The sequence below is a fragment of the Melanostigma gelatinosum genome (genome assembly GCF_949748355.1).
Source record: "Melanostigma gelatinosum genome assembly, chromosome: 11".
In the NCBI taxonomy this organism is placed as follows: domain Eukaryota; kingdom Metazoa; phylum Chordata; class Actinopteri; order Perciformes; family Zoarcidae; genus Melanostigma; species Melanostigma gelatinosum.
The window spans coordinates 3,733,155-3,760,763 of record NC_136644.1 but is presented as its reverse complement, the minus strand read 5'-3'; the positions used below and the strand labels follow the sequence as shown (position 1 = coordinate 3,760,763).

The 27,609-nt window shown below is 43.7% G+C and overlaps 3 protein-coding genes across 4 annotated transcripts; 2 read left to right on the top strand and 1 right to left on the bottom strand.

The window, feature by feature from the left end:
- Positions 1 to 816: 816 nt before the first annotated feature.
- cusr (Copper-only SOD repeat protein) lies at positions 817 to 10,370 on the top strand. Its single transcript, XM_079278264.1, has 10 exons — positions 817 to 1,062; positions 2,345 to 4,430; positions 4,960 to 5,059; positions 6,594 to 6,668; positions 6,829 to 6,930; positions 7,452 to 7,584; positions 7,783 to 7,897; positions 8,402 to 8,526; positions 9,683 to 9,763; positions 9,927 to 10,370. Exons 1-10 carry the CDS (start codon positions 1,023 to 1,025, stop codon positions 10,016 to 10,018), a joined length of 2,949 nt encoding a protein of 982 aa, XP_079134390.1. The 5' UTR covers positions 817 to 1,022; the 3' UTR covers positions 10,019 to 10,370.
- Positions 10,371 to 12,836: 2,466 nt separating this feature from the next.
- On the top strand, positions 12,837 to 21,353 carry xpnpep1 (X-prolyl aminopeptidase (aminopeptidase P) 1, soluble). The gene is made up of 20 exons (XM_079278834.1): positions 12,837 to 12,847; positions 13,890 to 14,014; positions 14,348 to 14,411; positions 14,909 to 15,013; positions 15,216 to 15,308; positions 15,642 to 15,785; positions 15,920 to 16,015; positions 16,868 to 16,949; positions 17,059 to 17,269; positions 17,682 to 17,771; positions 17,898 to 17,948; positions 18,388 to 18,446; positions 18,711 to 18,788; positions 18,903 to 18,974; positions 19,126 to 19,186; positions 19,395 to 19,464; positions 19,764 to 19,937; positions 20,150 to 20,226; positions 20,654 to 20,752; positions 21,048 to 21,353. The coding sequence occupies exons 2-20, from the start codon at positions 13,898 to 13,900 to the stop codon at positions 21,165 to 21,167; spliced, it is 1,863 nt and encodes a 620-aa protein (XP_079134960.1). The 5' UTR covers positions 12,837 to 12,847; positions 13,890 to 13,897; the 3' UTR covers positions 21,168 to 21,353.
- Positions 21,354 to 21,537: 184 nt separating this feature from the next.
- Positions 21,538 to 22,684, bottom strand: LOC306784732 (uncharacterized protein). 2 transcript variants are annotated; one of them, XM_079278835.1, is made up of 3 exons: positions 22,582 to 22,684; positions 22,375 to 22,471; positions 21,538 to 22,140 (listed from the first exon to the last, which is right to left on the bottom strand). In XM_079278835.1, exons 1-3 carry the CDS (start codon positions 22,658 to 22,660, stop codon positions 21,801 to 21,803), a joined length of 516 nt encoding a protein of 171 aa, XP_079134961.1. In that variant the 5' UTR covers positions 22,661 to 22,684; the 3' UTR covers positions 21,538 to 21,800. The 2 variants fall into 2 exon arrangements, with proteins under 2 accessions (XP_079134961.1, XP_079134962.1); XM_079278836.1 differs by having other exon boundaries at positions 21,538 to 22,020.
- Between the last annotated feature and the right edge of the window lie 4,925 nt (positions 22,685 to 27,609).

Sequence of the window (27,609 nt, the reverse complement as noted above, 5' to 3'; positions counted from 1 at the left end):
CTGTGTGTCCATGATCACGTCACAATCTCAGCTCCTGCTGCAATCAGTGATCTAAACAAACAAGTCAAGGACCTGACCCACTTCACAGGTCCTCCAATATGTGTGCATAGCTGCATGGCCTACCCCAAATGGCCCACGATGATGGGCCATCGGGCTGCTATTCTTAGAACAAGTTACTATTTTCTCTCCTCTCTTTTATTTTTTCCCTCAACCCTGTCACAAGGACAGCTGAGGCATATATGCGAGTAGAAAGAGGAAGAGGGTGATAAAAGGGTAAAGAGAAGAATGGATCAACTGAGAGAGCATGAAACTGTCAGGCTGACTGGTGGATTCTGGGCACCTTATTTGTCTTTATTCCCACCAATTTTCCTTTTTTAAAAAAAACTATTTGTATGTATTTATTATTATTCATTTAATATTTCGACTGCTGCTGTTGATTGTCATCATTGTGTTCCTTTTCATGTTCAATTATAACATAGCGTACAGTCCAAAGTGTCAGTTTAATCTTATAAACCATAATGCCTACTCATGAACATAGAGCATCACTTCACCTTCAACGCAAACAAATGAGGAAGTTCACTTTTAATCCTCAAATATCTTGAACCGTAAATTCAGCAAGCGCTTTCCCGGCATGGCCACGCCAAGGATGGGCCACCTCCACCCATCAATGCTGCCAAATATTCATCCCTCCCTCCCTCCCCTGCCTCCATACCAGAGCCACTGTCACCCTGCTGACCAATCACAGGAGGAGACTGCAGCTTAAAAAGAGAAGCGCAAGGCTGGCTGCACACTTCTGCAAACGAGCTAAACCTGACACGTCCTTGGAGCGCACACTGAGATGCCCACAGTCGATCATCTTGCTGTCTTTGAGCTTTTGATGTTGTAATTTAGTTTTTTTTTCTTTTTTTTTTTTCTTACATACACCCTTTAGAGGATTTGCCTGACTTCAGTGAAGTTGTTTTGAGTAATTGTTCTAAATAGAGCTTTTCTCTTTGCTGTGTGTCTTTCACACATCAGCAATCATGCGGCCGCTGACAGCTGTCCTGCTGCTTTCTTTAATTGGTGAGTATTTGGTCAACTTTAACCTTTGTACAAAGTGCCACATGGACCTCATCAATGATTTACGCATTAGGCAGTCTAATGTTTATGACAAGGATTTTAAACCATGTGCCACTGCACGTTTTGACTCGTGTTATTTATAGGCAAAAGATTCAACTTTCTCTATAATGTCTAACTTGTTTTGAAACCAGTTGTGCAATATTCCCTCCAGCAGATTAGTTTTGTTAATGAAATGCCCTCTCTGTAAATCCCACTACGATGTGGAAAGGCTTGAAACAATCTTAATGTTTAAATTAGAATCATGTGATGTTGCTCTATCAATTCAATAAATTAAAAAAAACAAAAAAAACAATGTCCTTCCACACCATTTTCATTTATATTTCTATGCTTTGAAGTTAATCACACATCAGTTAGAAGTCATTTTATTTGCTTTTAAAAAATACTGCAAACAAGTGTTTTATTGTGTTAATCTAGTTTAATAGAATTCAAATTATAATCGAAATGGAGCGAATGACAGTGATTTCAGAGAGTCTGTATAGTCACACTGTGAAAGTAACATTTCCACTTAACTCTCAATGCAAATTCTGTACAGGCAGAATCTATTCATAGCCGCTATGAATACCCTTTAAAGAATAGAAACTAAAAGGTGTCACCTCTTATTGTGGCGTCTTATGTTGTGTGGCGAAAAGTAAGGACGTGGAGGTTGTGGTGATGGACGCATACTGTATTGTTTTGAGGACTGTGTGTTTTCAAAACATTTGTCCGGCTCCTGCCAAAACGTTTGCTTGTTTTTACTTCACTTGGATATTTGACACTCAAACATCCATTGAGTGATTTGTGTCTCAGACTTGAAGGAAGTTTGGTTAGGGTCACATGGTTGTGACATCACAACTAGCGTGGAAGCCAGTCATAGTCCGATATGCAGCCATATGAGACATCTTGTTTCCATCAGTTCAACTTTTGAAATGAAGTTGCATATTTATAGATTCTGGATTTGTGGTAACGCGAGAGAAGCATAACAATTTATTTTAAGAATTTTTGACCACATCTGACTCAAAGTACTACTACAAGCAGAGCGTCTTGTTGTATCTTGACACACATCTGAAGGGCGTTTTTAAATCTTTCCCTTGCCTTAACTTAAATGCTTTAGTTGTCCACCGTATTGTAGTGCACAGATATTATCGGACCATTATTGGTGATTGAACATTAATTTGTTGAGGAGGGTGTATTCATAAGTGTAGGAAAACTGATACCACCATCACTTCCTCCTTGTCGGCCTTTTCAGATTCCATTTCCTGTATTCAGTTTCTGGCGCCTCTGAACATGGAAGGAGTCACAGGGCAGGTGCACTTAAACTCCACCTCCCAGATGGCCACTGTCTCCGTGTCTGGTGCTGGAAGCTGTGGTTCACTTAACTTCTCCCTCAGCCAGTTCCCCGTCATGTATGGCCATTTTGCTCAGCCCTGTTCTGAAGCAAATATCGGCTCCAGTGTCTTCACCTTCACAGCTGATCCCTCCTCAAACTCCACCGTCAACGTGTCAAGCTTCCTCGACGACAGCTCAAACTTCGACGACTACTCTCTGACTTTGCAGACGTGTAGCGGCACTAAAGTATGCACGGTTGTAAGTCGAGGTCAAACGCTCAAGACCTATCAGGCCAGGTTCACCGGCCCCATCGCGGGTAATGTTTACATGCGCCTTAACAAAGGAAATGCCGACGCCAGGCTGCTTGCAGATCTAGTTACAATCGGTCAGGTCAATGCATCACAAACCAATGTCACTATCTTTGGATCCACAAGCATTGCTGCAAACTGTGATGTCCTTCTTGGAAGCTTGAATTCCTCCACTTTGACCAATATGGGCGTCGTAAAAGTCGGAACCCCTTCACAGCCTGAGAAATCCCGTCTGGACCTGACCAGCTTCAACAACAACAGTCGCTTTCTTCTCCTCCGCGTGGGGTCAAGTCACAAGTGTGCTCAGATTTATATTGTGCCGGAGAAACAGGTGAACGCTGTCTTGAATATGAAAGAGATCAAAGGATACTTCAACTTCCGTCAGGCTTCCCCGTTTGATATGACAGAGTTGAGGGTGAACCTGACTAACTTACAGAGCAGAGTGGGTCCTTACCATGTCCACAATTTCCCTCTCCCCTCAGTCAGGTCGCCTTCATCAAGCCGGTGTTCAAATGACAACGTGGGCGGCCACTGGAATCCATTCAGTGTCAACGCGAGCAACCCAACATACCCAAATGGGTCAGGTTCAACCCACGACATGTATGAGATCGGTGACCTCAGTAACAAGCACATGTCCCTCGCAGGTAGAAACGAGACGGACGTGATGTTCACGGACTTCAACCTCCCGCTGTTTGGACCAAACAGCATTGTAGGTCGCTCAGTTGTGATTCACCTAACAGATGGCGCTAGGTATGTTTGTGCGAGCATCAGCTATCCTGGTGAAGTGATTGTAGCCAGAGCCACATTTCAGAGCCCTGTGGTCGGTGAGATCTGGTTCACCCAGCTAAAAGACAACCCTCTGTCTGACGTATCCATCTTCACGGACTTGTCATATGGAAATGCCTCAATGATGCCTACAAGTAACCACAACTGGCATGTTCACACCTACCCCATCAGCTCAGAGAGGGATGACGATGAAAGGCGCTGCAGCACTACAGGAGGACACTGGAACCCCTTTAACATTAACACAGAAGACAGCAGCTATGCCCTCCACTGTAGCCCATCCGGTCCCTTATCCTGCGAGGTGGGAGACCTCGCCAGCAAACACGGCACCATCAACCTTGGCGCCACAGTGGGCAAAGTGCAAGCAAAAAACTTCTTCACTGATGTCACTTCCTGGTTGTCCGGGTCATCCATAATCGGTCGTTCTGTGGTCATCCATGAACCAGCAAGGGGAGGGCCGAGGATTGCGTGTGCCAACGTCACAATGGTGCGGGTTCCCAAAGCTCGCTTAGGTAGCTGGTTTGGCAACCAGATTCCTGCCGGACAGGTCCGGTTCTCCCAGGCCATCCCACAAGGCCCCACGACTATAAGCGTATCCTTTATTAACCTGAACTCCTTAGCTGGGGGTTACCATGTTCACATACTGCCCGTCAAACCTGGCAGCACAAATCCCTGCTCCAACGCAAACATCCTGGGCCACTATAACCCGTTAGTCGTGAACGCGTCAAACAGCCCCGCACCTGGAGCAGGCACAGTGGACCAGTATGAGATTGGGGACTTGAGTGGAAAGTTTGGGACTCTGAATGGCCTCAACCAGTCTGAGGTTGTATACATGGACCCTGAGATGCCATTGACAGGACCCTACAGCATACTGGGAAGGTCACTGGTGATTCACTACTCGGCAAACGGATCAAGGTGAGAACCTGTGTGCATGTATGAGTTTGTGCTTATTAGACAGAACGAAAGCAACAGAGTATGAGTGAGGGGAAATATGAAGAAATATTTCACAGTCAGGGTAACCACAGGTTCCTGTATGTGAAGAAGTAGTCACTGTAACAACCATACTGTAGCCACTCACTCCTTTTCTCATTACTTCAGGTACGTTATGATACAGATACAGCATAGAAAAAATGGCATCAACTCCAGCTGCTTTAAAGTTTGACTGGTCACTGATGCCTTTGCAGCAGGAGCAGACAACTAAGCTTCACCACCCTGAGTAGCCCTCTGGCACAGTGACGGACTTAGCCAGGCTAGTGAGGGCAATCAAAGGTGTAGGATATCATAGACATTGTGTCATATCCTCATGTTTTGTGTTGTAACTCACAGATACACCTCCTCATTCATTGCAGAGGAGAACAATCTAAAGGTGAACCCTTCAGGATTTGGATATGTTTTGCTAATCTTGTGTTTTTTGTGTCTTCCTGTGCGTGTGTTTTCTGGACAGAATGCGCTGTGCTAACATCTCAGCTGACAGGGCTACAGACGGACAATGGGTTGTTGCTAAGGCTGTTTTCAATGATACAGTGATTGGGACGGTGAAACTGGTAAGAGTCAGTCTTTTCCACTAGAGATTCAGGTGTTAAGCTAGTAGCGGCTAATATCGCCTCGAGCGCTAGTTTAAGCAGACATTTACAAACTTGTAGTCTTCAGCCCCAATCTCACTGACTCAATGGACACCTTTTATACAACTTTCTCACGCATGCAATAGTACGCTACTGACCAAGACCCATAAACGGACTGATGTATGAAGATGATGCACTTCCCTAAGAAAGACCGTGGTTGTTCTCATGTTCCACACCACCAAGATTGCATTTATCTGTGGGTGGCTCACGCCCACAATTATAGAAATCCTAACTCTCGAATTAAAGTTCAGGTTGCCAAACTAAGCCACAGTGCACAATGGCCAAACCTGTATAATAGACGTGAGAATAAACAAGGTTGTCACGGAACAGGAAGCATTGCCTATTTAGAGGCAGAGATACGTTCTCCAGATCCAAGCTGCCACAAAAACATGACAGAGAATTTCTGCTGCTCTGGACAGATAGTGAATTCATTATGCCTGTGGTGGGTTGCAACAAGGAGCCATGGGAAGCAGGGGTGGGATCATTAGCTTAGCTTAGCATTTGTTTGCTGGCTAGTTAAACCTCCAGGCCCCCTGAACTACGATGCTCCCCAAGGGAACAGCTGTCTCTGTCAGCCACCCTCCAGAGGCCCCATACTGAGCTCTGCTCTACATCTATGGATACGAGCTTGTGATACTGTATCGGCTAAGAGGCTATATTATCAAGGATAGGCTGGGGATTAAACATTGCCATTAACCTTTACTGTCTAAATTTGCAGTCAGATTTCACTGAGAGGGACTATGAGACTGGTTTAACAGGTTACAACGCAAACGCCTTAAACTTGCATTCTTTCTAATAGACAGCAGGGTGTGACTGCTCTGGTTGCATAAACGTAAACATGAGTTTATAGTCTCAATCCCTACAACATGATCATTTCGTAAATGATGGTCCCATTTAGAGTAAAATGGACAACAAAGCAATGTATGCCTAAGGACCGAAAGTAACCTAGTTATTGACAGGTCGCGACCATGGACGTTGTCCGGTCTGGGAGCTGTCTGCGTTTTCGTCTAACAACTTTAACCCTTTCACAGTGTTTTAATCTCATGAAAGTTAATTGTAACATTTTGGTTGTCTAGAAAATCGTATTCAGCATTTGGTTGTCGTTAGCCCTCTTGTGTCACTTCTGGTTGGAAAAAAATAAGATGGCGACCAAGATTGCAATGACGATGTAAAAACGCTTTCGATTTTGGTTACAAAATGCATGAAAATAGAAATGACTAATCTTCATTTTTTTTTTTTCTTTGGAAAGTGACAATTGTAAAAGGATAATGGCCTTCGAGCTGCATGTTGTCGCCCATTAATTCCTGATAATGGACACCTCATTGAGCATTATCCATTACATATATTTCAGCAAAACAAGCGCCCAGCTCTGGTTGAACTATGACATTATGCATGTTCAAATCAGTCTCTCTAATTGCCTGTTAACATTGGACATGTTGCTGTTTCTTTCTCACAGCGCCAGCAGATGTTTCCTGATGGGAGTAGCAGTGATGTCACAGTGGATGTGATGATTCAATCGACAACACAAGATGTAAGACTCATAAATAGGGTTGTAATCTTCACTCGAACAACATTAATTGTTGGCCATCAAGTTCATTTTTTTACCTTTTAGAATGCAACAGGATCAAGAGATTGACATTGAAATCACATAAATATAAAAGTGTGCCCGTATTTTACCCCCCTCCCTGCAGACAACTGTGGCATCCATGTTCATCACAAGCGCACGGAACGTGGAAACCCGCCGCTGCACCGGTGTGGGAGAAACGTTCAATCCCTTCAACATGACATCGATGGTGAGACCGGCCTGTCTCCTTTCATTCCTGCGCTTCTTCTTCTGTTGACTGCTCTGGAAGGCTGATACTAGTACTTAAGTATTCAAGCTGTTAAATCGGCAGTATAAATCTAAACCAGTGTCCTTGCTACTGCAGAGCTGTTTGCTGGTATTCAAAGTATTTAATTTGTTGTATATTTTTACTCTTATGTTCGGCCAAACATCAGCAGGATGTCTGATTAAATAGCTTGATAGATGTCCCTTACAGTAGTATTTGTCTATAGTAGTACATGTTATACAATAAGAGTTGTACCTCTCTCAATGCTTCATTATATCATATAAAGAATGTACTGCATCTAACCTGGTGTCTACTACAGGCATAGTATGCATATTCATATGCATATAGAATAGGACAACACTTTCAACCAGTGCAGAGAAGGAGGGCTAGTTTTTGCCGAACAATAGAACATGACCATTTAATGCCAGATAACATGCACAATGGTGCTTAACTGTGCTCGCTCTTCGGTTCTCGAACCCCTTCAGAGCTCCAGCTGTTCACTGTTGAACCCTCTGAGCTGTGTGGTGGGAGAGGTGTCCGCAAGACACGGCACAGTCGAGCTGCCTGGGGGACTGGTCTTCACTGACAGAATCATGCAGCTCTCTGGAGACCACACAGGTACACGGACATTGTTTTTGTTTTTTCTCAGTGTATCTAGCAGTGGTAAGAATTAAAGATCTCAATAAAACTTTGCTCTTTTACTTGCAATTTAGATTTATTTTTAACATATAATAAGAAAACAACACAAGAATAACTCTGAGAAATAATGTACTTTCAAACATGACAAATAATAATCCACAAAATAAAAAATTGTAGTGGTCCGTGGAAGTGTAATTCTGAAGAATGGGAACAGCGTCATCGCATGTGCGGACATCCTGCCAGTGTCTCCTTCAGCACTGCAGACCTTCCCGGCAGTGACTAACTTCAGCAGGTGAGTGCAATTTAACCACATTTAGCCTGAGTTCCAGATAGAGAGTTTGGTCATCTGGACAAATTCTACAGAAGTGATTCAGAGTTAAAGTGCACAGTACTTGCAAGACCAGTTCATCTTCTCTAGTCATCATAAAATACCAGAACTGGTTCTGAGGAAATGCAAAAACTTGTTTTCTTTGACGTTGTCGTGTGATGGTGAGACTAAAATAAGACTTGTACGATCATCTGACTAACAAATTAGATGTAACAGAGGCTGATCAAATGCATAGGTCTGAATTGATGAATGGATGATCCATAATGTATTAACTATTAAACATAAACTTTACCCTTATTATAAAGTGCAACTGATAAAGCATTATAATTCCTGAAGATTGGTTGAACACTGTTTGATCATATCTGGATTGGATCAGAGCAAATAGACTGACTACAATGTATTTCCAATTATCTCTAATTATCATATTCTAAGACCAGCAGAGTTGATGTTTCATTTCTTTTTGCCCAGATATGACTTTCGTAAGAGGGTTGCAGATGTCCTGCAGTTGGCGATAGCGAGAGTCACCATCCTGACCAGGTCTCCCAGCTCTGCAGCTGATGGAAATTGCGAGCAAGTCAACTTCATGGTGTCTGGTAAGACAGAAACACATAACATGCTCCCATGTAAACACAGCAGTGTGACTGTTTAATTATAGTAAACACCAGTAACAGTGATCTGAGAGAGTGAGTCAATATTCATTCCGCTTCCTCTGTTTATTCTGAACATCATGTCAAAAAGATCAAAATGTGGCCATTCACCATTCAAATTCTCAACAGACGCCACCCTCTATTACGAATAGTGTTAAGTTAGGTAAGTCTTCAGCAGTCACTGAATGTAAAACCTCTCTGGTATGTCAAGACCGATACAGACGTGCCGAGGAGAGAGGGAGAAAATAACACTGAGTTGAATGTTGACGAAGGAACAAAATGACATAAAAGCTGATTTAGCAAAGAAAGTGCAGCATAATGCTTACATTGTGGCCAGGATTGTTCTGTTCTGCATTCACAAGTGCAACGGTTTTTTGTGTATGAGATATAAATCCAGCCGACTGTATATGCACAGCATGTTAGCCTATGAAGATGTGAGCTACTTAAAGCTTCCAGGACCATTCTGGGCAAAGCTGTGTGCCCAGGCTGAGTCCATCAGGACAATGAACAATTACAGCCATTGAAGAATCTTTAGAAAACCTGAAAAATTGCACAGTTACCTGATCCTGGAGTTGAGTGTCTGTGTGTCTCACGCTCTGTCCCAGGGGGGAACAGAGAAGTATCCGTTCAGAGGTTTCACACAGCGTAGCACAGGACGGGCATTTATGCCCTCACAAGTCTCTCACAAGCTGCAGAGTTCACGATTGCAATAATAAGGCCTCCTGTATCATGATAATGAGTGACAGCAGGAAGATGCGCACACACACCGAGAGATTTAAGACAGCATGCAGCTGAGACTGTGTGATGATAACGTGTTCAGTGCTTAAGAGGACAGAAAAATAAAACGATAAACAGTTGGTGATTTTTATTTTTGTAAGCAAAATTACGTGCAAAGCAATCACACCTATAGAAAATGAAAGAATCTATTTGCTTGAAATATACTGCAGCGTTTCAGGTATATCATCATCCGACTTAATGATGGAAAGGCAAACCCATAACCGCCTTTGGACTACTGTTATACAGTAATTATCTAGTATAATAACTCAGTCATTGCGGCTTGGACAGTCTGTGTATTTAAACATTGCCACATTGTATCTTAAAGGGGACGTCCGCACAGATCTACTGCAGTCTGTCAAAACCAGCGAGAAGATGGGCCGGTTCAGAGAGTCTGACTCGTGTACAAGTAAGTACTCTGCAGACTTTAGTTGGCATTCTGGGAGTGTGAAATAGTCGACGCGTTCAAGCGAGAACAACTTTTGGAACTCCTTTGGTGTCTTTCTTTCTAATCCTTATGTAATAATGATAATAACTAATAAAGCGTAACCTTTCCGATGTCGTGCCCTCAGGAAGCGCAGGTCCGATGCTGATGCCAGGGACTTGTCTCCTGGGCTTGATGTTTGCTGCTGCCTGCCTGCTGCCAACCGGATTTTGGTTGTAGCTCCGAGATTTGGCCACGCCGTGCATCATCATGGATCCTCATCTTGTAAACATGTTTACGAGTGCACCAAATGATATGATGGTCACCTGACTAAGCAAATATTAACCGGGTGTCTTTGTACAACTTAGTAATCGTTTTAGGTAACAAGCTATTCTATGTAGCCTTGGTGTAGAGGCACTTCATTGTTCCGCAACAGATGTTGCCTATCTGTTATTTTAGACTGTTAATTAAACGGGTGGGTGAATTTTATGCTGTACATTTTTCAGATATCCAGACTTTATTTATTTTATGCACCATCCTTATATTCATGTCAAAATGTCTGGAAAATTGTGAATAAAATATAATGTTTGTATGTCTTGTGCTAATCTGTTTTTTTCTTTGCCGAAACATATCTCGGCACATAAATATAAGAGTATTATATTCCTGGTAAGTGTCCATCCTCGGTCTTTCAGCTCTTTAGTTCAGCGGTTCCCAAACTTTTTAGGCCGCGCACCCCCTTCTACATCCCGACTGGGTTCGCGCACCCCCCCCCCCCCCCTTAATAATAATTTAAAAAAAAGAAGCAACAGAGCCTTTTAAGCCTTCATAGCCGCATAAGAATCGGACCAATGAGAGAACAGTTTGCTCGCGCGTGGCATTTGTTTACAAGATTTAGTCCGCTGTTAAATGTTGCAGTGTTACACAAACCGAACAAAGGAGCAACTGCAACATTGTATCATATTAATCCCTGAATCGGAACAAAGCAAATGAACTGAAGGTGTGAAAACGCCCTGAAACACTGCAACAAAGTTTCAATATCTTTCAGTGACACAAGGCGTCACTTTTAAAGAGCAATCAGGATGCGAGGACACACGCACAGGCTCAGAGGCAGATTATCACATTTAATTTACAATTAATGAGCGACTAATGTAGCCAGGATGTCTTCGGACAAAGCATCGATGCGGCGCGACACAGTGTTGTTGGACACCGGGATCATGTCCAACTTTTTTGCTTCTTTCTCCCCAATCATACATTCCACCATCTCTCTGGCAGCTGGCGAGCTCACGTCTTCGGCGATTGTGTGCGGTAGCCCCTTTCTCGCTATTCTGTAACCAGATATGAAGCCCGTAGTGCGTCATTTATAGACCCAACACATGAATGAGACTGCAGTTGTTTTGGCTGTTTTGTAACTCCTCCAATTTCGATATAAAGAATGTAAGGGGCTTTTGACTTGCACTGGCATGCTTGGTGTTCAGGTGGCGACGTAAATAAGAGCTTCAGACTGTTAGCCAGAACCTCACTGCACACCACGCACTGTGGCTTTGGGCAATCTGCGTTGCCAATCCAAGTGAAGCCCAGACACAGATGCTTTTCATCATATTTCCTCTTTTTTTTCCCAGTCTGATGCTCACTCTCGTTTCCTCTTTTTCACCTTGACTCCGCGATGGGCCGATGTGCTCCCGATTTGTCTGTGCAATCCCTTCCTCCTTCCTCCGTCTCATCTTCCTCTGACTCGATTTCTTCTCCCGGTCTCTCCCCAACGCACCTCTCCGTTCCCCTCGCCTCCGATTCCGCTCTCTCTCTCTGTCCCTCTCCTCTTTTATGACTGATAGCTTCAGATGTCCCACCTGACAGTTTTTAAATTAAAATTACATTTTTTTTTTATATTTAATATTATTACACCATCAGACCGCCATTACACTTTTCCTCTCGCGCACCCCCTAGAGGCAGCTCGCGCACCCCCAGGGGTGCGCGCACCCCACTTTGGGAATCCCTGCTTTAGTTCATCAGTTACACTGCTGCCATTGACCTCTGACCTTCTGGAAATTTGCTGCAGAGCATCCAGACCAAAATCCATTTATTAACAACCGAATAACATTTCCAACTAGAAAATGCATTTCCTGCTGAAAATGCGTTGGAATGCTGAAAGCTGAAATGAATCTCAAAAACATTGCTGGAAATAGATATCCAAAACATTCCAACAACTAGGACTTTACTGTGGTAAATTATAATGGATATATACAGCATTAGTTGATTAATTGTATTAATTAAGAGTTAGAGTTTATTTTGCACAATTCAAACTAAATTTAAAATAATCAAACTTAACAGAAATAAATGAATCAGTGCAGGAAGAGGCAGAAAGCCAACTTGGCTTATTTGAAGCCTCAAATTACAAAGAAAAAATAAAATATGCGTGAGACATTACAACAAAACAAAGATCATAATCCTTTTGTGTACACTCTGATGTATTCAGGTTAAACCATCCAGATCCCCCGATGCATCTCGTGTTAATTTGTATAGTACGACATGACACATAAGCCTTTAAATTAAACCAAAAAACTACCATAGGTCTTTATACCCCCAGTGCAGGTGATGTTAATCATACTGCAGGGGAAAAATAGACAAATGTGTCAAGAGGAGAAAGGGAATAACAACATTGCCCAGTAAAATAACTTGAGTAACAAGTTTTATCTAGTAATGTGACATATCTTTTAGAAGTAGATAGTATTACCAATGACTGTTTGGGAAACAAGTGCCAGACATCTTTTACTTCCTGATGTCTGTGCCATGGTGTCATTTTAGAGTCTTTGCGTAGAGCCAGTACATGGATTATAATTCTGTAGATATTTATAGTTTGTGTTTTGTTCGTTGTATGGATTATTATGCACAGAAAAGGAGGCGAGTCTGTATCCCTCTGCGTCGACTGGAAGAAACTGCAGTCACGTGACCATAAACGTCAACAACGACATGGCAGCCCCCTGTTTTGTAAAGTAACACACGGTCCGAGCTGATAAAGGAGCGCTTCGTTTGTTAACCCAAGAGTCACGTTTACAAGACGAAAACACCCGGGTGTGTATTCAGCATTTCACTGGCTGCATGTGGGGGTATTGTTGGGGGGGGGGGGGGGGGGGGAATGGGGGTTGGTTACCACACGCGCTTGTCTCGAGCGTATTGTCCCGTTCTCAAAGCGGGAAGAAATGCGTTTCCTTTGAGCCGTAAAACCCAGCGAATAGAGGGAAGCATTACTAATATCCTACCAGCGTGCTACCACCACACCCACGTTTAAATCTACGGCGACTCAGTGAATATATTAACGCTACTAGGTGTTGGGTGTTATGGCCTATTGACAGTGATCGCTTTGTGAATAAAAAGCCGCCCTTCCCCATCAACCCAAACCCCGTGGCTGTGACAGAATGCCGGTTGACTTTATTTTAGCTAGTTAGCTAGCGTAGCTAACGTTAGCGGGTTATTGTGTAGAAAGCTACTGACTCATAATGCCTACTTGTAAACAACAATCGCATGCAGAGTGTGTAGCCAATAGGAGAGCTCGTCGATGAAGCGTACTGCAACGTGATTGGTCAGCTCGTAGGAAGTTGTATCGCCCTACGGTGAACGTGAATAATACAAGTGAATTCACCCACTGCACGAGTTTCCAAGCCAATTGGACTATTCTTTTAATATTTAACTTATGTGACAGTTGCTCAGTCAGCGTGTTACAGCAGGTTAACTAAAGATCCAAGTGTGGACTGTGACCTTTGAGCTCCACGGTAATAGCCAGGTGACATTAGGCTACAGTCAGTGACATGTCCTGCTCCAGTCACCTGAAAATCAACATGGCTTCCCAAAAGTCAGGTAATCTCTGGATAATTTGGGAGGGTTTGAATAACCGTAGACGAGGGAGCGTCCCCATGTTTGCTGGTCAAAGGGTAGTTGTGTGAAATGTGTTTTTTATTTAGATTGAACCGATTATCTTTACACATGCCTACGTAGATATCTTGCACTTGGTAAATCCCAGCAGCATTTATCTTGCCATTCACCTGTTTGTACATTGCAGCTCTGTTTTGAAAAGGTGTGGTAACAAATTGTATTAACGTGCTTTTTCGCCATTCAGACACTGCCATGTCCCCAAAGATCACAGGAGAGCTGCTCAGGCAGCTTCGCCAGGCGATGAGGAATTGTAAATTCTTCTCTGAGCCCATACAGGCGTACATCGTCCCTTCTGGAGATGCACACCAGGTAAGTGAGATCACCCACATGCCGTACAGTACACTACGTTTATACCCGATTACACCCAAATATAAACTGAGACGCTCACGGTCGTGCAGCTGCTGTTCCTTCCCAGTTTTGATCCGTCTTGTCTGACCTTCGCAATTAACTGTAGCCCTTTGCTCACTGCTCCCCTCCCTTTTTTCCCCTCTCGGTGCACAAGACAAGATGTGAGAAGAGCAGCAAAGGTGGCATTTCAAATGTCTGACTGGTTGATGGCCACTTCCCACTGATTGTTAATGAAGCTGATCTCTCTCTCGCTCTCTCTCACTGTCTTTCTCTCTCTGGCCCCATGACTTTCAGAGCGAATACATTGCACCGTGTGACTGCAGACGTGAGTTTATCTGTGGATTTAATGGCTCTGCAGGTATGTTTTGCTTGTGCGTGAATGGCAATATAACACATCCTAGTTGGGCAGACTGGTAGCTAAGATCGAATTTCCACTGTGGATAAACTTAGCCTAGGCCCTAGGGCAATGTGATCAATTCACTTTTGTTCAACTTTTACTCTGTGATGTATTCAGGGTAAACCACCCAGATCCCCCGATGCATCGTCTCCTGTTAATTTGTATTTGTACAGTACGACATGACACATCAGTTTTTTACGAGGTGGCCTACTTTGGTGAGAAATCAGCACCTCTTGAAAAAAGAAAAGAGCTCATTCATACTGCTCTAATTTCAGAGACATATATTGTCTATTTTTGCTTCCCAGAACTGCACAAGCACAACTGACACTTGAGGCGTGTAATAGACTAGTAATAGTCATGTTTTACCGTTCCAGAGTCAGTTTTCTTGCACAAACCAGATCCAACAAAGCATCTGTGACTGAAAAGGTCAAACCCGCTTTGTGCGTTGTGACGTGTAGGTACAGCCATCGTCACGGAGCAGCACGCCGCGATGTGGACCGATGGGCGATATTTCCTCCAGGCCAGTCAGCAGATGGACAACAACTGGACCCTCATGAAGATGGGTAATGTGGCCCCAACGGATGTTTCTGCTGTACATGATGAAAATGAAAACGGCCTGATAAAGCATGAATGTTTTGACCTAATTTATGAATAAAAAACAAGGCAAGATTGTCCCATTTATGCCTAAAATGATGCTGTATGTGAACTACTGACATGACTCAGGCCTTTTGTTTTACGCCTCTGTTGATTCGTAATCGTATCCAGGGCTGAAGGAGACACCCTCTCAGGAGGACTGGCTGATCAGCATTCTGCCAGACAACTCCACGGTGGGAGTCGATCCTTGGATCATCGCCGCCGGTAGGTTGCGGTACAACAGAACTACGTTAACACAATCAGAACTGTGTGAACACCGTGCTCAAGAATGCAGTCTGAGTACATATTTTAAAGGGTTAGTCCACATGGGAAAGGGGGGAAGGTGTGACATACTCCCTACGCTAAAGATTTACGACTGACATAATCTGACTGAACCTTTTGGGATACTGCCTTCAAAGGAAGCTACAGTAGAGATACCATATAGTTTTGTCAAACCATTGAATAAAGCACACAAGAAAGTCACAGTGGACACGTACTTGGCACAATGGAATTTCCTATCACACAACACATCTTCACACTTCTCATGTTATGTTTCAGATCAGTGGAAGAACATGTCCAGGGCGCTGACCAGTGCGGGCCACTCTCTGGTGGCCGTGCAGGATAACCTGATCGATGCGGTCTGGATGGACCGCCCAGAGAGGCCCAGCACGCGGCTCCGCACCTTGGGCTTAGAGTACACCGGTCAGTGCCAAGCATCATTCGCCACCATTATTATGACATACACGCTTAGTTTACAGGTAAAATACTGCTAAACTAGAGATACAGGTTGTGGCGGTAATAATTAATTTACTTCTCTGTGACTGAATTCCTGTTAGGTATTTCCTGGCAGGACAAGATCACTGCACTGCGAGCCAAGATGACGAAGCGGAAAGTCACCTGGTTCGTGGCCACGGCGTTGGATGAGATTGCATGTACGGATCTATTTTTTTTCCCTGTAATTACTTCTGCCAAAGAGACACTGGGCCACGGGGATGGATGTGTCGGAATGATTTACTTAAATCGACGATGTGTTGAACATTTCAGACACAAACACCTTCGGTGCGGAGATGTTTCAGTGAAGTACATTTATCAGGAGCATCTGAAGTGGACTTGAGGACAGTGCAGCCATCGCTCGTGAAAATCTCACAACAACTTCTCAGTTGACAGCAAACATGTTCGTCTGACATTTTTACTGTAATAATCATACAATAGATATCTTAGCCCCGTGTGTGTTGGGATAACAGCTCCAGAGTGCGCTTTGTTGAACCCAGGTTTATGCCCACAGCTTGTAGAATTATAAATGTGGGGTCCAAAGGAACGAAGAATGAAAGGCCCATTCGGGAGCTTTCTCGTCGATGTACAGACTCGTCTCTTTAGGTTTTAGCATTTATTTCTTGTCGCGTAAGCAGCAGTACCGAACATCACTTCTGTTGCATAAGTCTGTTTTGATACACGATCCAAGCACCCAGGGGTGCACCGGTGCCCCTCTAGATGCCTGTCTGAGCACCTCGTTCACCGCGCCTAATGACCTCTTGTTTCTGATTGCCCGGTCTGGAGGGTTTGTGTTATTTAGAGTAATGCAGATTTTTGATTGTCATCAGGTAGCATTCGGACAAGAGGGTCTCAATGGGCATTATATCGAAGGGGATTCGCTCGGGCAGCCACATGGGATGAGTGAAAGTCCAATCAGAACTTTGACATTAAAACACCAAACAAATTGCAGTGAGATCCATACAGTATATTGTTATTAATTTCTTTAATGTTCTGTTGCTTCCTTTTCTCAGGGCTTTTTAACCTCCGCGGTGCAGACATCGAGTACAACCCTGTGTTCTTTGCATATGCCATCGTGGGGATGAACACAATAAGGTGATGGAATATAACAATGCAGCGCCATATTGGCAGTGTCAGCGCTCTGTTAAATCACCTTAAAGCTACTGAATAAATGGTTATGGTAACTTATGGGTCCTCTCTGCAGGCTTTTTGTGGACCTAAAGCGTCTTTCTGATCTGGCGCTGAGAGAACACCTGCAGCTGGACTCCCCCAGCAAACCCGAGCTGAGCATCCGTACGTTCCCGTACGAGTCGGTCTACACGGAGCTCCAGGCCGTCTGCGCGGCACTCGGCCCCAAGGACAAAGTGTGGATCTGTGACAAGGCCGGTTGTGCTCTCACAGAGGTCGTCCCCAAGGTGAGAGAGCACCGCAAATACAGCCAGATTGTGTTTTCCTTGTTCGTACGCGGGGCCGCGCTCCCAAGCGTCATCTGTCTCCTCATACTTATACGATACGTCGTCTCTTGCGACATGAATTGCAGTTTTTCTGATGGGAGGACATAAACACACCGAGTGGCAGGGTTATTATTGGGTACAAACTTCAAAATAGAGCGAATCCCCTTGTTTGAGCAAAAGCACTCCTAATGTGCATCGTTGTACCAGACATATCCTCTTGGCTATAAACAGTTGATTGACGCATTTGTCAAGGCATTTTTATGACCATCATAATTGTCTCGGCTTTGACAGGTGGCACATAACTTTGCTTGAAATATTCCTGGCAACACCGGCTACTTAATAACTGTCAACATTTCCTCTCAATGTGTTCCAGTCCAACAGGTCTCCCATTCCCTACACTCCACTCTGCCTCGCCAAGGCAGTGAAGAACGCAGCGGAGGTTAAAGGCATGAAAGTGGCCCATGTAAGAAACTCTGGACCGCCTTAGAATCTGTTGTGTGCATCACTTAAGGAAAGGATTCATGACATAAACTGTCCGAGTTCACCTCACAGAAAATGTATTAAATCTTCTGCTATTTTCCCCCAACAGATCAAGGATGCAGTTGCCCTTTGTGAACTCTTTGCTTGGTTGGAAAATGAGGTATTTTCATTACACCCTTTTAAATCCATAGGAGAAAATCACAGATTCCTCCAGTCGGGGGTTCCCACTGAACGTTAAAGAAAATGAATCAAGGATGTCATTGTTTTTTCTTTAAATGAAACATTTTTGTTACATTCACCAATGAGCCTCGACTTTCTTGGCATCTTTTTAAACACTTTTTGGATATTTGTGATAATGTGATACAGCAACTGTTTGAATAATCACCATTGGATGATTCCCAAAATTACGGTGTCTGTTATTTTCACCAACACGCCAATATTTTATCCTCTAATATTCTTGTAAACAAATCTTGAATGTATACTGATTGGTGTGTCGCTGTGATTGTGGGAACCCTGTCTTCAGTTGGAGGTTCGTGCGGAATTGTAAAACATGCCAGTGTTTCTTTTTAAAAAGCTTTCCGCGTGACATTGTTTTGTAGATTCCAAAAGGTGCCGTCACAGAGATCTCTGCTGCCGATAAAGCAGAAGAATTACGCAGGTAGGGGTTGCCATTGAAGGTTTTGCACATTTGTATTGAGAGATAACGACAGTAGCTTTTCTGGAGGCATATCCCCCTCTACTGGACATGGAGGTGTAGTAAAAGGTCTACTGAAGGCCTTGAAATGAACATGCTTTGTTCAATTGTAACATGTTTTATTCTCTGCTGATGAGATTAAGCATTTGGATATTTAAACATCTGTCATCAAGATGTGTGCATTATTGTGTGAGAACGTCCCCTCTCATGCTATTTTGTCTTTGTCAGTCAACAGAAAGATTTCGTTGGCCTCAGTTTCCCCACAATTTCCAGCGTCGGCCCGAACGGAGCAATCATACATTACAGGTGAGCGGGCTCATGAAACAGACCCAGGTGAATTCGATTTGTGTCACTGTTTCTCTCGTTTTCTTTTTATGAATAATAGGTGACTAAGCACTTTTTTTGTCTTTTTTTCTTCAGACCTCTGCCTGAAACCAACAGAACCCTCTCCATGAACGAAGTTTACCTGATCGACTCTGGAGCTCAATATGTGTAAACGAGATAATCTACATACAGCAACTGCATTTAGCCTAACCAGCCGTGCCGTGACTTGCATCATCACCGCCATGCCAAGAACACGGACCACATAGGAGCAGTTGTGTGTTGTTGTGCTTCAAACATCTGCTTATTGTGTCTTTGGCAGTGATGGAACCACGGACGTCACGCGCACCGTGCACTTTGGGACACCATCAGCTTTTGAGAAGGTACATTCATTTATTTCCTCGCGCAATGTTTTCATTGTCACAATAAGTCTAAACTCAAGTTGGAGTTTAGTTCGTTGACAAAAAGCAATTTGAGCTGTTAATATTTTCAACGTGTAAAAGCAAAAGCGCTGTCATACATTAGCTGAATTTGTCACAACCCTGATTTTATTGTATTGTTTGTGTCGTGTGCTCCCTCTCCTTCCTCCAGGAATGCTTCACCTATGTTCTGAAGGGACACATAGCTGTCAGTGCTGCTGTTTTCCCCAACGGGACGAAAGGTGTCGTCCTTTAATCCGACACCTTAAACAATATACCAGGATGTTCAGCAGTGACAAACACTGACGTACAGATGAATTGTTCACTCATACAGTGTTTACAGTGTCTCTTGTTGTTCGACAAAAAAACAAGTCAACAGTAAACATGTATAGTGCATGCGTTCTTTCGGTCAGTAACTAGTAAACAGGACAGTGCCGACACATTCAGTTTCACATTTAAATGTTTGAATATTTCTTATGACTTTGTAATGTATTACCTTTAAGGCGTGATCTCCAGCTCTAACCCCGCGTTACCTCTGCAGGCCACCTGTTGGACTCATTTGCCCGGGCAGCTCTGTGGGAGTCGGGGCTGGACTACCTTCACGGGACGGGCCACGGCGTGGGCTGCTTCCTCAACGTCCACGAGGGGCCGTGCGGCATCAGCTACAAGACCTTCGCCGATGAACCTCTGGAGGCCGGCATGATCGTCAGCGATGGTATGGCAGGGAGTGCTTTTGATGCAGCCAGTGAATATCACAGTAGCAGGACTCTGTCATGTCTTTTAATTCATGCTGTCAAATTGAGCCGTTTGTCATGCTGGAAAGCTCTGCAGAAGATAAAAGCACCATCACACTAAACTCAATTATTGTTCCCTTTTCTGCGTTTGATTGTGTTGTAAACTTTCACCTCAATTCTTTCTTTCTTCTAGAACCTGGGTACTATGAAGACGGATCTTTTGGCATTCGTATCGAAAACGTGGTTCTCGTCGTACCAGCCAAGACCAAAGTAGGTCCTTCAACTGAGAGCAGGGCCTGGTGTTCATGTAATCATGGAATCCAAAGAGTTTGATGCTTGGAAGGGTTTTCATTCTCAATACACATGCACTGGTACCAGGCCAATGGTGATCTTGGGTTACAGGAAAAGCAGGTTATGACACGGGCAATGAAAACGCGAGGCGTTATCGATTGGCCTTAACGTGTGTTTACCACTGAGGTGGCGACAACAACCTGGCATGGACTGGTTGGACAGCCGGAGTAGATACATGGAGTAGATATACGGCCACGCCAGCACACACAGACATAACAAAACACAGAGAGACACTAACAGGGGAATAACCAGGAAACACTGGGGAAAAGACATTATTCTCATTTTACTGTTTGATTGTAGCATCAGGAAAATCATTGTGTTTGTGTTTTTTTGTCCGTGTGTTCAGTACAACTACAGAAACAGAGGTAGTCTGACATTTGAGCCCCTCACTCTGGTTCCTATCCAAGTGAAGATGATGAGCACAGAGCTGCTCACTCAGAAGGAGGTAAGCAACATCCAGTGGGATTAGATGTAATATTTCAAATCATCAAATCCACCCATTCAAAGATTGTCTCAAAACATTTTATTGGTGAAGACTTCAAACACAACAAAACAATCAAATGTGGCCGACTTAACACTCCGCAAGAGTTGCAGAAAAAATGTGACACATAGGAACAATTTCAAATCACGATCCATGCACTGAAAGGTTTTGTAGTTATTGCCATCTATTTCTATTACAGTATGCACGACTTCACCACAGTCTCCTCAGAGTGTCATGGCCCCTCTTTTCTGTCCTGCAGCGCGACTGGGTGAACGAGTACAACAGAAAGTGCCGGGACGTGATTGGAGCAGAGATGGAGAGGCAAGGCAGGAGGGAGGCACTGGAGTGGCTGAGCAGAGAGACCCAGCCCATCGTCTGAGGACGGACGCTCGCGCAACCACATCCTTTTGCCCGGGAGTACCGTGCGATCAATTGCTCTGCAGTGATAATCGTTGGTATTTTTCCTCATCTTTCTCAGTGTCTCACACTCAGCTTCTTTTGTAGAAGACATTGTATCAGCAGTTTTATTAAAGATCATTTTAAAAATCAAGAAAGAATGTTGATACGTCCGCTACTTTGTGTCTCTAATGAGCTTTTTCAGGTTACACGGATGTGGAAGAACCTTTCTTAAGGTGTGGAAAATATGAAGTGAAGAAAGTAAATAACAAAAATCCACATTGACAACTTTAGACATATGCATGATTATTAGGCCTCTATTTAACTAGTAGCATAATCCCCCATTTACATTTTGCACCCTGATGTGTGTTCTGTTTACATTCAGTGTTTCTCACCACAATGCAGTCTGCTTACTTACTGACTTACTTTCATTAGTGAAATGGGTGCAGTGCCCCTTCGATGGCCTGTACATGAGGACATATCTTTAGTTTTGACTGGCGCATCGGCAGAGTCAAAGCTCAGACCTTCCCGGTGGCGATGTCTCTCGAGTGCCGCCTCGATACAATTCAGACAACTTTCTCCCTCCCAACCCCACAGCTCAACTCTTCACCACCTTCTAGAGCTGCATGTAGAATATGGGAGGGTCCAAGGTGACGCCACTGTTGGGATCGTTGGCGTACTCCTGAAACGTCAGCGGCGGCGTCACTGCGCTGCGCCCCTCTGGTCCCCGTGGGGCTTCAGCGGCCCACTCATCCTCTTCCTCCTTCAGTCCCACGGGCAGCGGGTTACTGTAGATGTAGTAGATCCTGGAGTTGTCCCTGGCCGCCTCTGGTTTCCTGAAGAAGGCGAGAGGGTTGATGAAGCTGGTGGACCTCTTCACTGCTTTGACCGCCACGGGGTCCGCCGGCTCGCCTCGGGTCACTGCACTCTCATACACATGGGCTCTCTTTGACTGCCTGGTGGAGAAGATGACTGCACTGATGACTTTAACGTAACCTAACGTGATGCCTTGTGCTCTATTTGAATGTACGGTCAACTAACACTCAGCAGCAGGAGTACAAGTCGACTCAATATTAAATGTCAATGATGCAACGGTCCTATGTGTGCTATTAAACTAGGGACTGCACCGACGTAGGAACGTCCATGGATCCGAGTATAGCATCAAAGCAAATGTGGAATCTGATCCTCACCTGGTTCGGTTGTAGCAGACGGTGATGCAGTACAGGCCGGTGACAGCGAGGATACATAAGGCCAGGGCAATGATGACAATGTTAAACACTTTGAACTCTGAGTAGAAGGAAGAAGAAGAAGGAGTTTCACATAAAAGAGTCAAAAGGAACTCTATTGTGACAGTTCTGTGAAATGAAACTGAAGCGATATGAAAGAGTGCAACGCACCAAACAGAGCTGTGTTCGTCTCCAGGTCGTGTAGTCCCAGAGCGGCCGTCCCGTTCAGATGCAGGCTGTCTGCCGTCATTGCTCCGTCCTGTTGGGCTCCACTCATCCTGCTGCCATTGGCTTCCAAAACACGGACTGAATGCTGAGCTTCACTGGCTTCAATAGAAACCCGGGCCATGTGACTCAAACGGCTCGACTCTGTCGCCGTGGAGACACCCCGTCTTTTGTCTAAGCCCCCAGTTCAAGTTGGACACCCCATCTTCTCCCTCCCCTCTACTCCCCTTGTTTACTGTTCATTATTCTGCTCAGCGTTTTGGGGGGACACTGAGGGGAGGGAGATGTTGGGCCTTTTTTTTATTGTTTGCAACAAGCTCTGAGTGGTGACCCAAAACCAGAGAGTTCAGCTTGCAAAGGCCAGCGGTGAAACGTGTGAGAGGCAGCTCGCTTCCAATATGTTGTCTTGAGTTATTAGCTTTTTTTTAACAGCAATCTGCTGTTTGAGGATAAATAGAATGGCAGACGTCTTGCTGCCATCTATACTTAGTTGTCTATAGGCTGTCCTATACTTCCAAAAACATCCGTACCAGATAAGGGCTTCAACTTCGACGATTTGCATCATCAATGTACCTGATAATTATTATTTTATTTATCTGTTAAGTGTTGAAAAAGGGAATTTATAAGTTCCGAAAGTCCAATTTTAGATAAATAAATCGTATCGTAATCCAAAAAACTGTCCAAAGATATAAAATTGATGATAGAATGACAAGAAAAGTGGGAAAAGCAGCAAGTGCTCATGTTTGAGATTACATAAGCAAATAATAAATGATTAACTTTCTGTCGAATCACAATTTCAGGATCATATAAAATCTCATCAGAAGTTAACAAATCCTGTAAAGCCTAAAGGAATACCTTCTACTGCGGAATAACAAATCAATTAAATGAAGCTTTTCCACAAAAGCTGCTCTGATCAGACAGCATTCAAATCGTGAGCCTCTAATGTTTGGCCACAGCTGTTGTCTCCACGAGTTGTCTTTGTGTTCCTCACTGCTTGTTTTGTGTGTTGTTTTGTGGGGACAGGAGCACAGGACTTGCGGGACCAGGTCCTCAGGCCGATGCCAGAGCCAAAACCAGCAAAAAAAGGGCAACAAAGACAGCATTCTCCTTTCTCCTTCTGCTTCACTTCACCCTGCAGCATCGTTGGAGATATTGTGCAATTAGTTAAGCTTCAAATTAAAGCAGGGTTTTGTGTCCCTGTTTGACGAGCTGCTCTATAAAGTGAACTTGGAGAGAATTTGTGAGCGACCTTTGTGTCAACCTGCTCAGAGGGTGGAGTTGCGACGCAGGATGAAACATAATGCGTGTCGCAAACTAAAGATAAGAGCAGGAAATGGTTTGTGACTTCATTTAGTTTAATATGAGAGAAATAGTGATTTTAACCAGCTCTCACACTTGCCACCTAGCTATGATGGAACAACTGCACACTAACAATCTCAAGCTTCACTTTTCACGCATTACTTTAACAGTATTAGTGTTCAACACAGAGAATATCAGTAGAAACTGTAACTCTACCTAAATGAACCTTCTTTTTGCGTGTGTGTTTGACACTTTAACCCTCCTCCACTAGATGTCAGAGCTCACTAAAGGACGGCTCTGTGGTCAGTCCGGCAGCTTGATCTTGAGTGACAGCGGTGGCCTTAGCATCCCAAGTCAGCACAAAGAAAAACAACATTTCTAATTTAAAATAGTCTAGTTTGAACTCTTGACTTCATTTAGAGTCACATTATTTTTTTATTATGGATATTTTTTTCTTTTACATCAAACGGTGACGTCCTAAATAATGAATTAGCTTTAGATCTGATCGTGTTTTTGATCAAAGTTCACATCAGTATTGTGGCAGAACCACAGAGATCATTAAACGGTACGGCTACAATATATATGAAACAGTAGTATTGGGTACATAGTGTATGAAAAAAAAAAAACAAGGATCATAAAAACATTAGATAAAACAATGATGTGGTTGATAAAGTGTCAGCAATGAATAAACCATAACAGATAATATATAAAAAAAGATAGACCTTAAAAATGATATGCAAAATGGGAAACTAAATCCTAAAACCTGGTTACGATATATCGTAAAAATAAAGAGTTTAGAAACGCTGACGGCTACACCGGCTCACCTCCACCTTCAGTAAGAACCACTTTAAGCTGTAATATATTCCTGAAGTGTCATTTCATTTGAGTAGGACACGGTATGCTGTGCTACACACAACCTCATACATTTACAGCCACATCTGCAGCTGCTAATGCAGAGTGTCTGCATCAATCAAGTGTTGAGGAGGGAAAGTATTTATGTTTCATGAGCCTTCTTGATGTGCTGCCAGGTTGAATAAGTATCTGTGAGGATGTCAGCTTGAGGAAACACACTGAATATAATATTTAATGTCAGCGTTGATGCTTGCTCTTACTTTCACAGCTCATTCACATCCAGCACCTCACTGATCAGCACAGCAGGCTGTTAATATACGAGCTCATTACTCGTACCCGGTCTCTTCCATCAGGGTCCTTATCAGGCGGCCTCGCTATTTTGTGTTTTACATTTAGATTTGAGGCGCTTTCATCCACTTTACAGTGACTGAGCAGGTGAGATTGTACTTATTGCTCAATGACTCTTTGTTATTAGACGCACTGGCTTCGACCCGGCATCCTCATGAGCAACATCAGGTCTTAATTGACCACATGTCTGCATTCACAGCGTGGATCCACTGAGGGTAGCAGTTTACGCTGAGGAGCTTTTCCATTGAATCCTTGATTTCCTTTTTTTTTTCGAGTCATAAAATGAAGTCAACTCAATCAATCATCTCTCCTATAATCTTCCCCGAACCCTCCCCTCTCTCTCTGACTGGCCAGTGAATTCCTGACCATCCCTCATCGCCGTGCCTCACCCCCTCCTCACCCTCCGCTCCTCCGCCTCCCCCATCTCTGTGTTTATACAGAGGCTGGTGGGGAATTAGCATTCTGGCGTGATCCATTTGTTCTGACGTGGTTCAGCGGGAAGGTCCTGCCTTGATTTATTGCACTGGTCAGTTCAACTTGTGAAGGTACACGCTTGAGAACACAAAGGCTGAGCAGCGTTTGCATGTTTGCCTCTTTCATTTTGATTATTTCTTGTATCGGGGATCATCCCTGCAGAGTTGGAGTGACTTCTGTGTGTGGCCAAAGACTCGCTGCTGATGGAGGTTTATTATATACAACAGAGGTTATGAGAAAGATAGACATTAAATCCAAGATTATTCTCATAAGTTTTCAACACACTATCATGATATCTGGTATCGTTCAAATCCAGTATTAACCGACTCATGGGTGCACTCAGAGAGCCACAAAGCACTTCAAATGAATCAGATTATGTGCACAATGTAAAGTGTAGGAATCAATTTAAAGGGGACATTACACTTGTTCAGATATTTTGCTCAACAGTGTATTCATTTCATCGACCTGTATCAATTTCCATTCAATTTAGGACGTTTCACCAGCAGTCCAGTGCGAGTATACAGGTTTAAGGGGTTCTGGGCACATATATCAAAAACAAACAAGACAATTAAAGCATATCAAAGTGTAATAACAGTCTGCTGCTCAAGTCTAGTGGTGTCATAGCCCCAACTTTTTCTAGTTCTGTGAAAAAGGCTGAATTTCAGAGAGAATTTCTCGTCAGTGCAGACGTCGGAATGATCTGCTCTCTTGGCAGCATGAAGTCAATAGCTAATAGAGAATAAGTCGTGTTGGACTTACAGTGTCAGAGACGCCAAGGCGCCGTGAAAAATCACACACTGCGTTGCCGTTTATGTGTTTATGTGATTTAATGATTCCTGCTGTCGTCGCTGCTCTGTCCAATTAGAATCGCACTCAGGATGCCGAGGCCCCCGAGTGGACGGCTGTGGACATGGAACATTGTACATGGTGCTTGGCCCATAAAACATGCTGATGCGCTACTTCCTTGACCTTGTCTGAACCCTGAACCCCCATACTGTACTACGCAGGAAATGAGCTCTGAGGGAAATCACATTCAGTTTATTTACAAATGGCTTCATAGGAACACAGGAGTGAACAGGGAGACGAGGAACACTGACGCATGTGAGTTCCTCGGAGAAACGTATAACCGTGTGTGTCCTGTGTGTATTGTAGCAAAGAACATTAATGTCGTCAGTTAAAGCTTTCCACTCGCCCTGACAATCTACAGCATAGATTTGCTCTCCATTACTCATTTCATTTTTTGTAAAAACAAGCTTTTATTATAATCAGAAGAGCTCATAGATAATATCCTGAAATCTGACAATCTGTATCCCTCTCTCTCTCTCTCTCTCTCTCTCTCTCTCTCTCTCTCTCTCTCTCTCTCACGGTGGAAAGAAAGGATCGCAACACCGATTCACTTTAGCCTCAAAAACAACATTACAATACAAATATGCTGTCAGTTCAACAGCCGGAGGTTAAACCTGATAAGCTGACTGATGGTCAACTGTTGGGGGGTTTTGTCAGTTGCTAAATTGTATAATGAAGTGTTCATGAAAGGCCGGGAAAAAGTTACTTTGAATCTGATACAGTTTTGATGGTGTCTATGTACCGTTTGACTCTTCAAGTTTGTTTTAAATGTACTCGGAAATAAATCAATAAAAGTCATGAATGGGTAAAAACACACACACACACACACACACACACAAGGAAAGTCCATCAGACATCGATTCATCTTGCTATGTGTGACAAAGCAGACTGGGGAGTCTTAGTTCAACAGTTTCTTCAAAAACAAACTCCTTCTCCTAAAGCTGCTGTTGGACAGAGGACGTCTGAACTGTGAGGGGAACTGAGGCCAAAGAGACGATCTCTGGAGAGAAGAGGAGTAAAGAGACAGCAACATCTTTAACCACTGGGTATGCTCATGTTAAGGACTTTATGAATCGTTGTTGCCAATGCAGAAAAGGACATGTGGCATGTGTGACAAACGACTGTGTTCTTAACTTTTTCATAACTTTCCCTCGT

Coding starts and splice junctions, on each gene's coding strand:
- LOC306784732 (XM_079278835.1), bottom strand. CDS start 22,660: ATGACGGCAGACAGCCTGCATCTGAACGGGACGGCCGCTCTGGGACTA. Junction 22,472..22,581: donor GACGAACACAGCTCTGTTTG/GTGCGTTGCACT, acceptor CCTTCTACTCAG/AGTTCAAAGTGTTTAACATT. Junction 22,141..22,374: donor GTCTGCTACAACCGAACCAG/GTGAGGATCAGA, acceptor CTTCTCCACCAG/GCAGTCAAAGAGAGCCCATG.
- xpnpep1 (XM_079278834.1), top strand. CDS start 13,898: ATGTCCCCAAAGATCACAGGAGAGCTGCTCAGGCAGCTTCGCCAGGCG. Junction 17,772..17,897: donor AAGGCATGAAAGTGGCCCAT/GTAAGAAACTCT, acceptor TTCCCCCAACAG/ATCAAGGATGCAGTTGCCCT. Junction 20,227..20,653: donor TCGTACCAGCCAAGACCAAA/GTAGGTCCTTCA, acceptor CCGTGTGTTCAG/TACAACTACAGAAACAGAGG.
- cusr (XM_079278264.1), top strand. CDS start 1,023: ATGCGGCCGCTGACAGCTGTCCTGCTGCTTTCTTTAATTG. Junction 4,431..4,959: donor TACTCGGCAAACGGATCAAG/GTGAGAACCTGT, acceptor TTTTCTGGACAG/AATGCGCTGTGCTAACATCT. Junction 5,060..6,593: donor TGATTGGGACGGTGAAACTG/GTAAGAGTCAGT, acceptor TCTTTCTCACAG/CGCCAGCAGATGTTTCCTGA.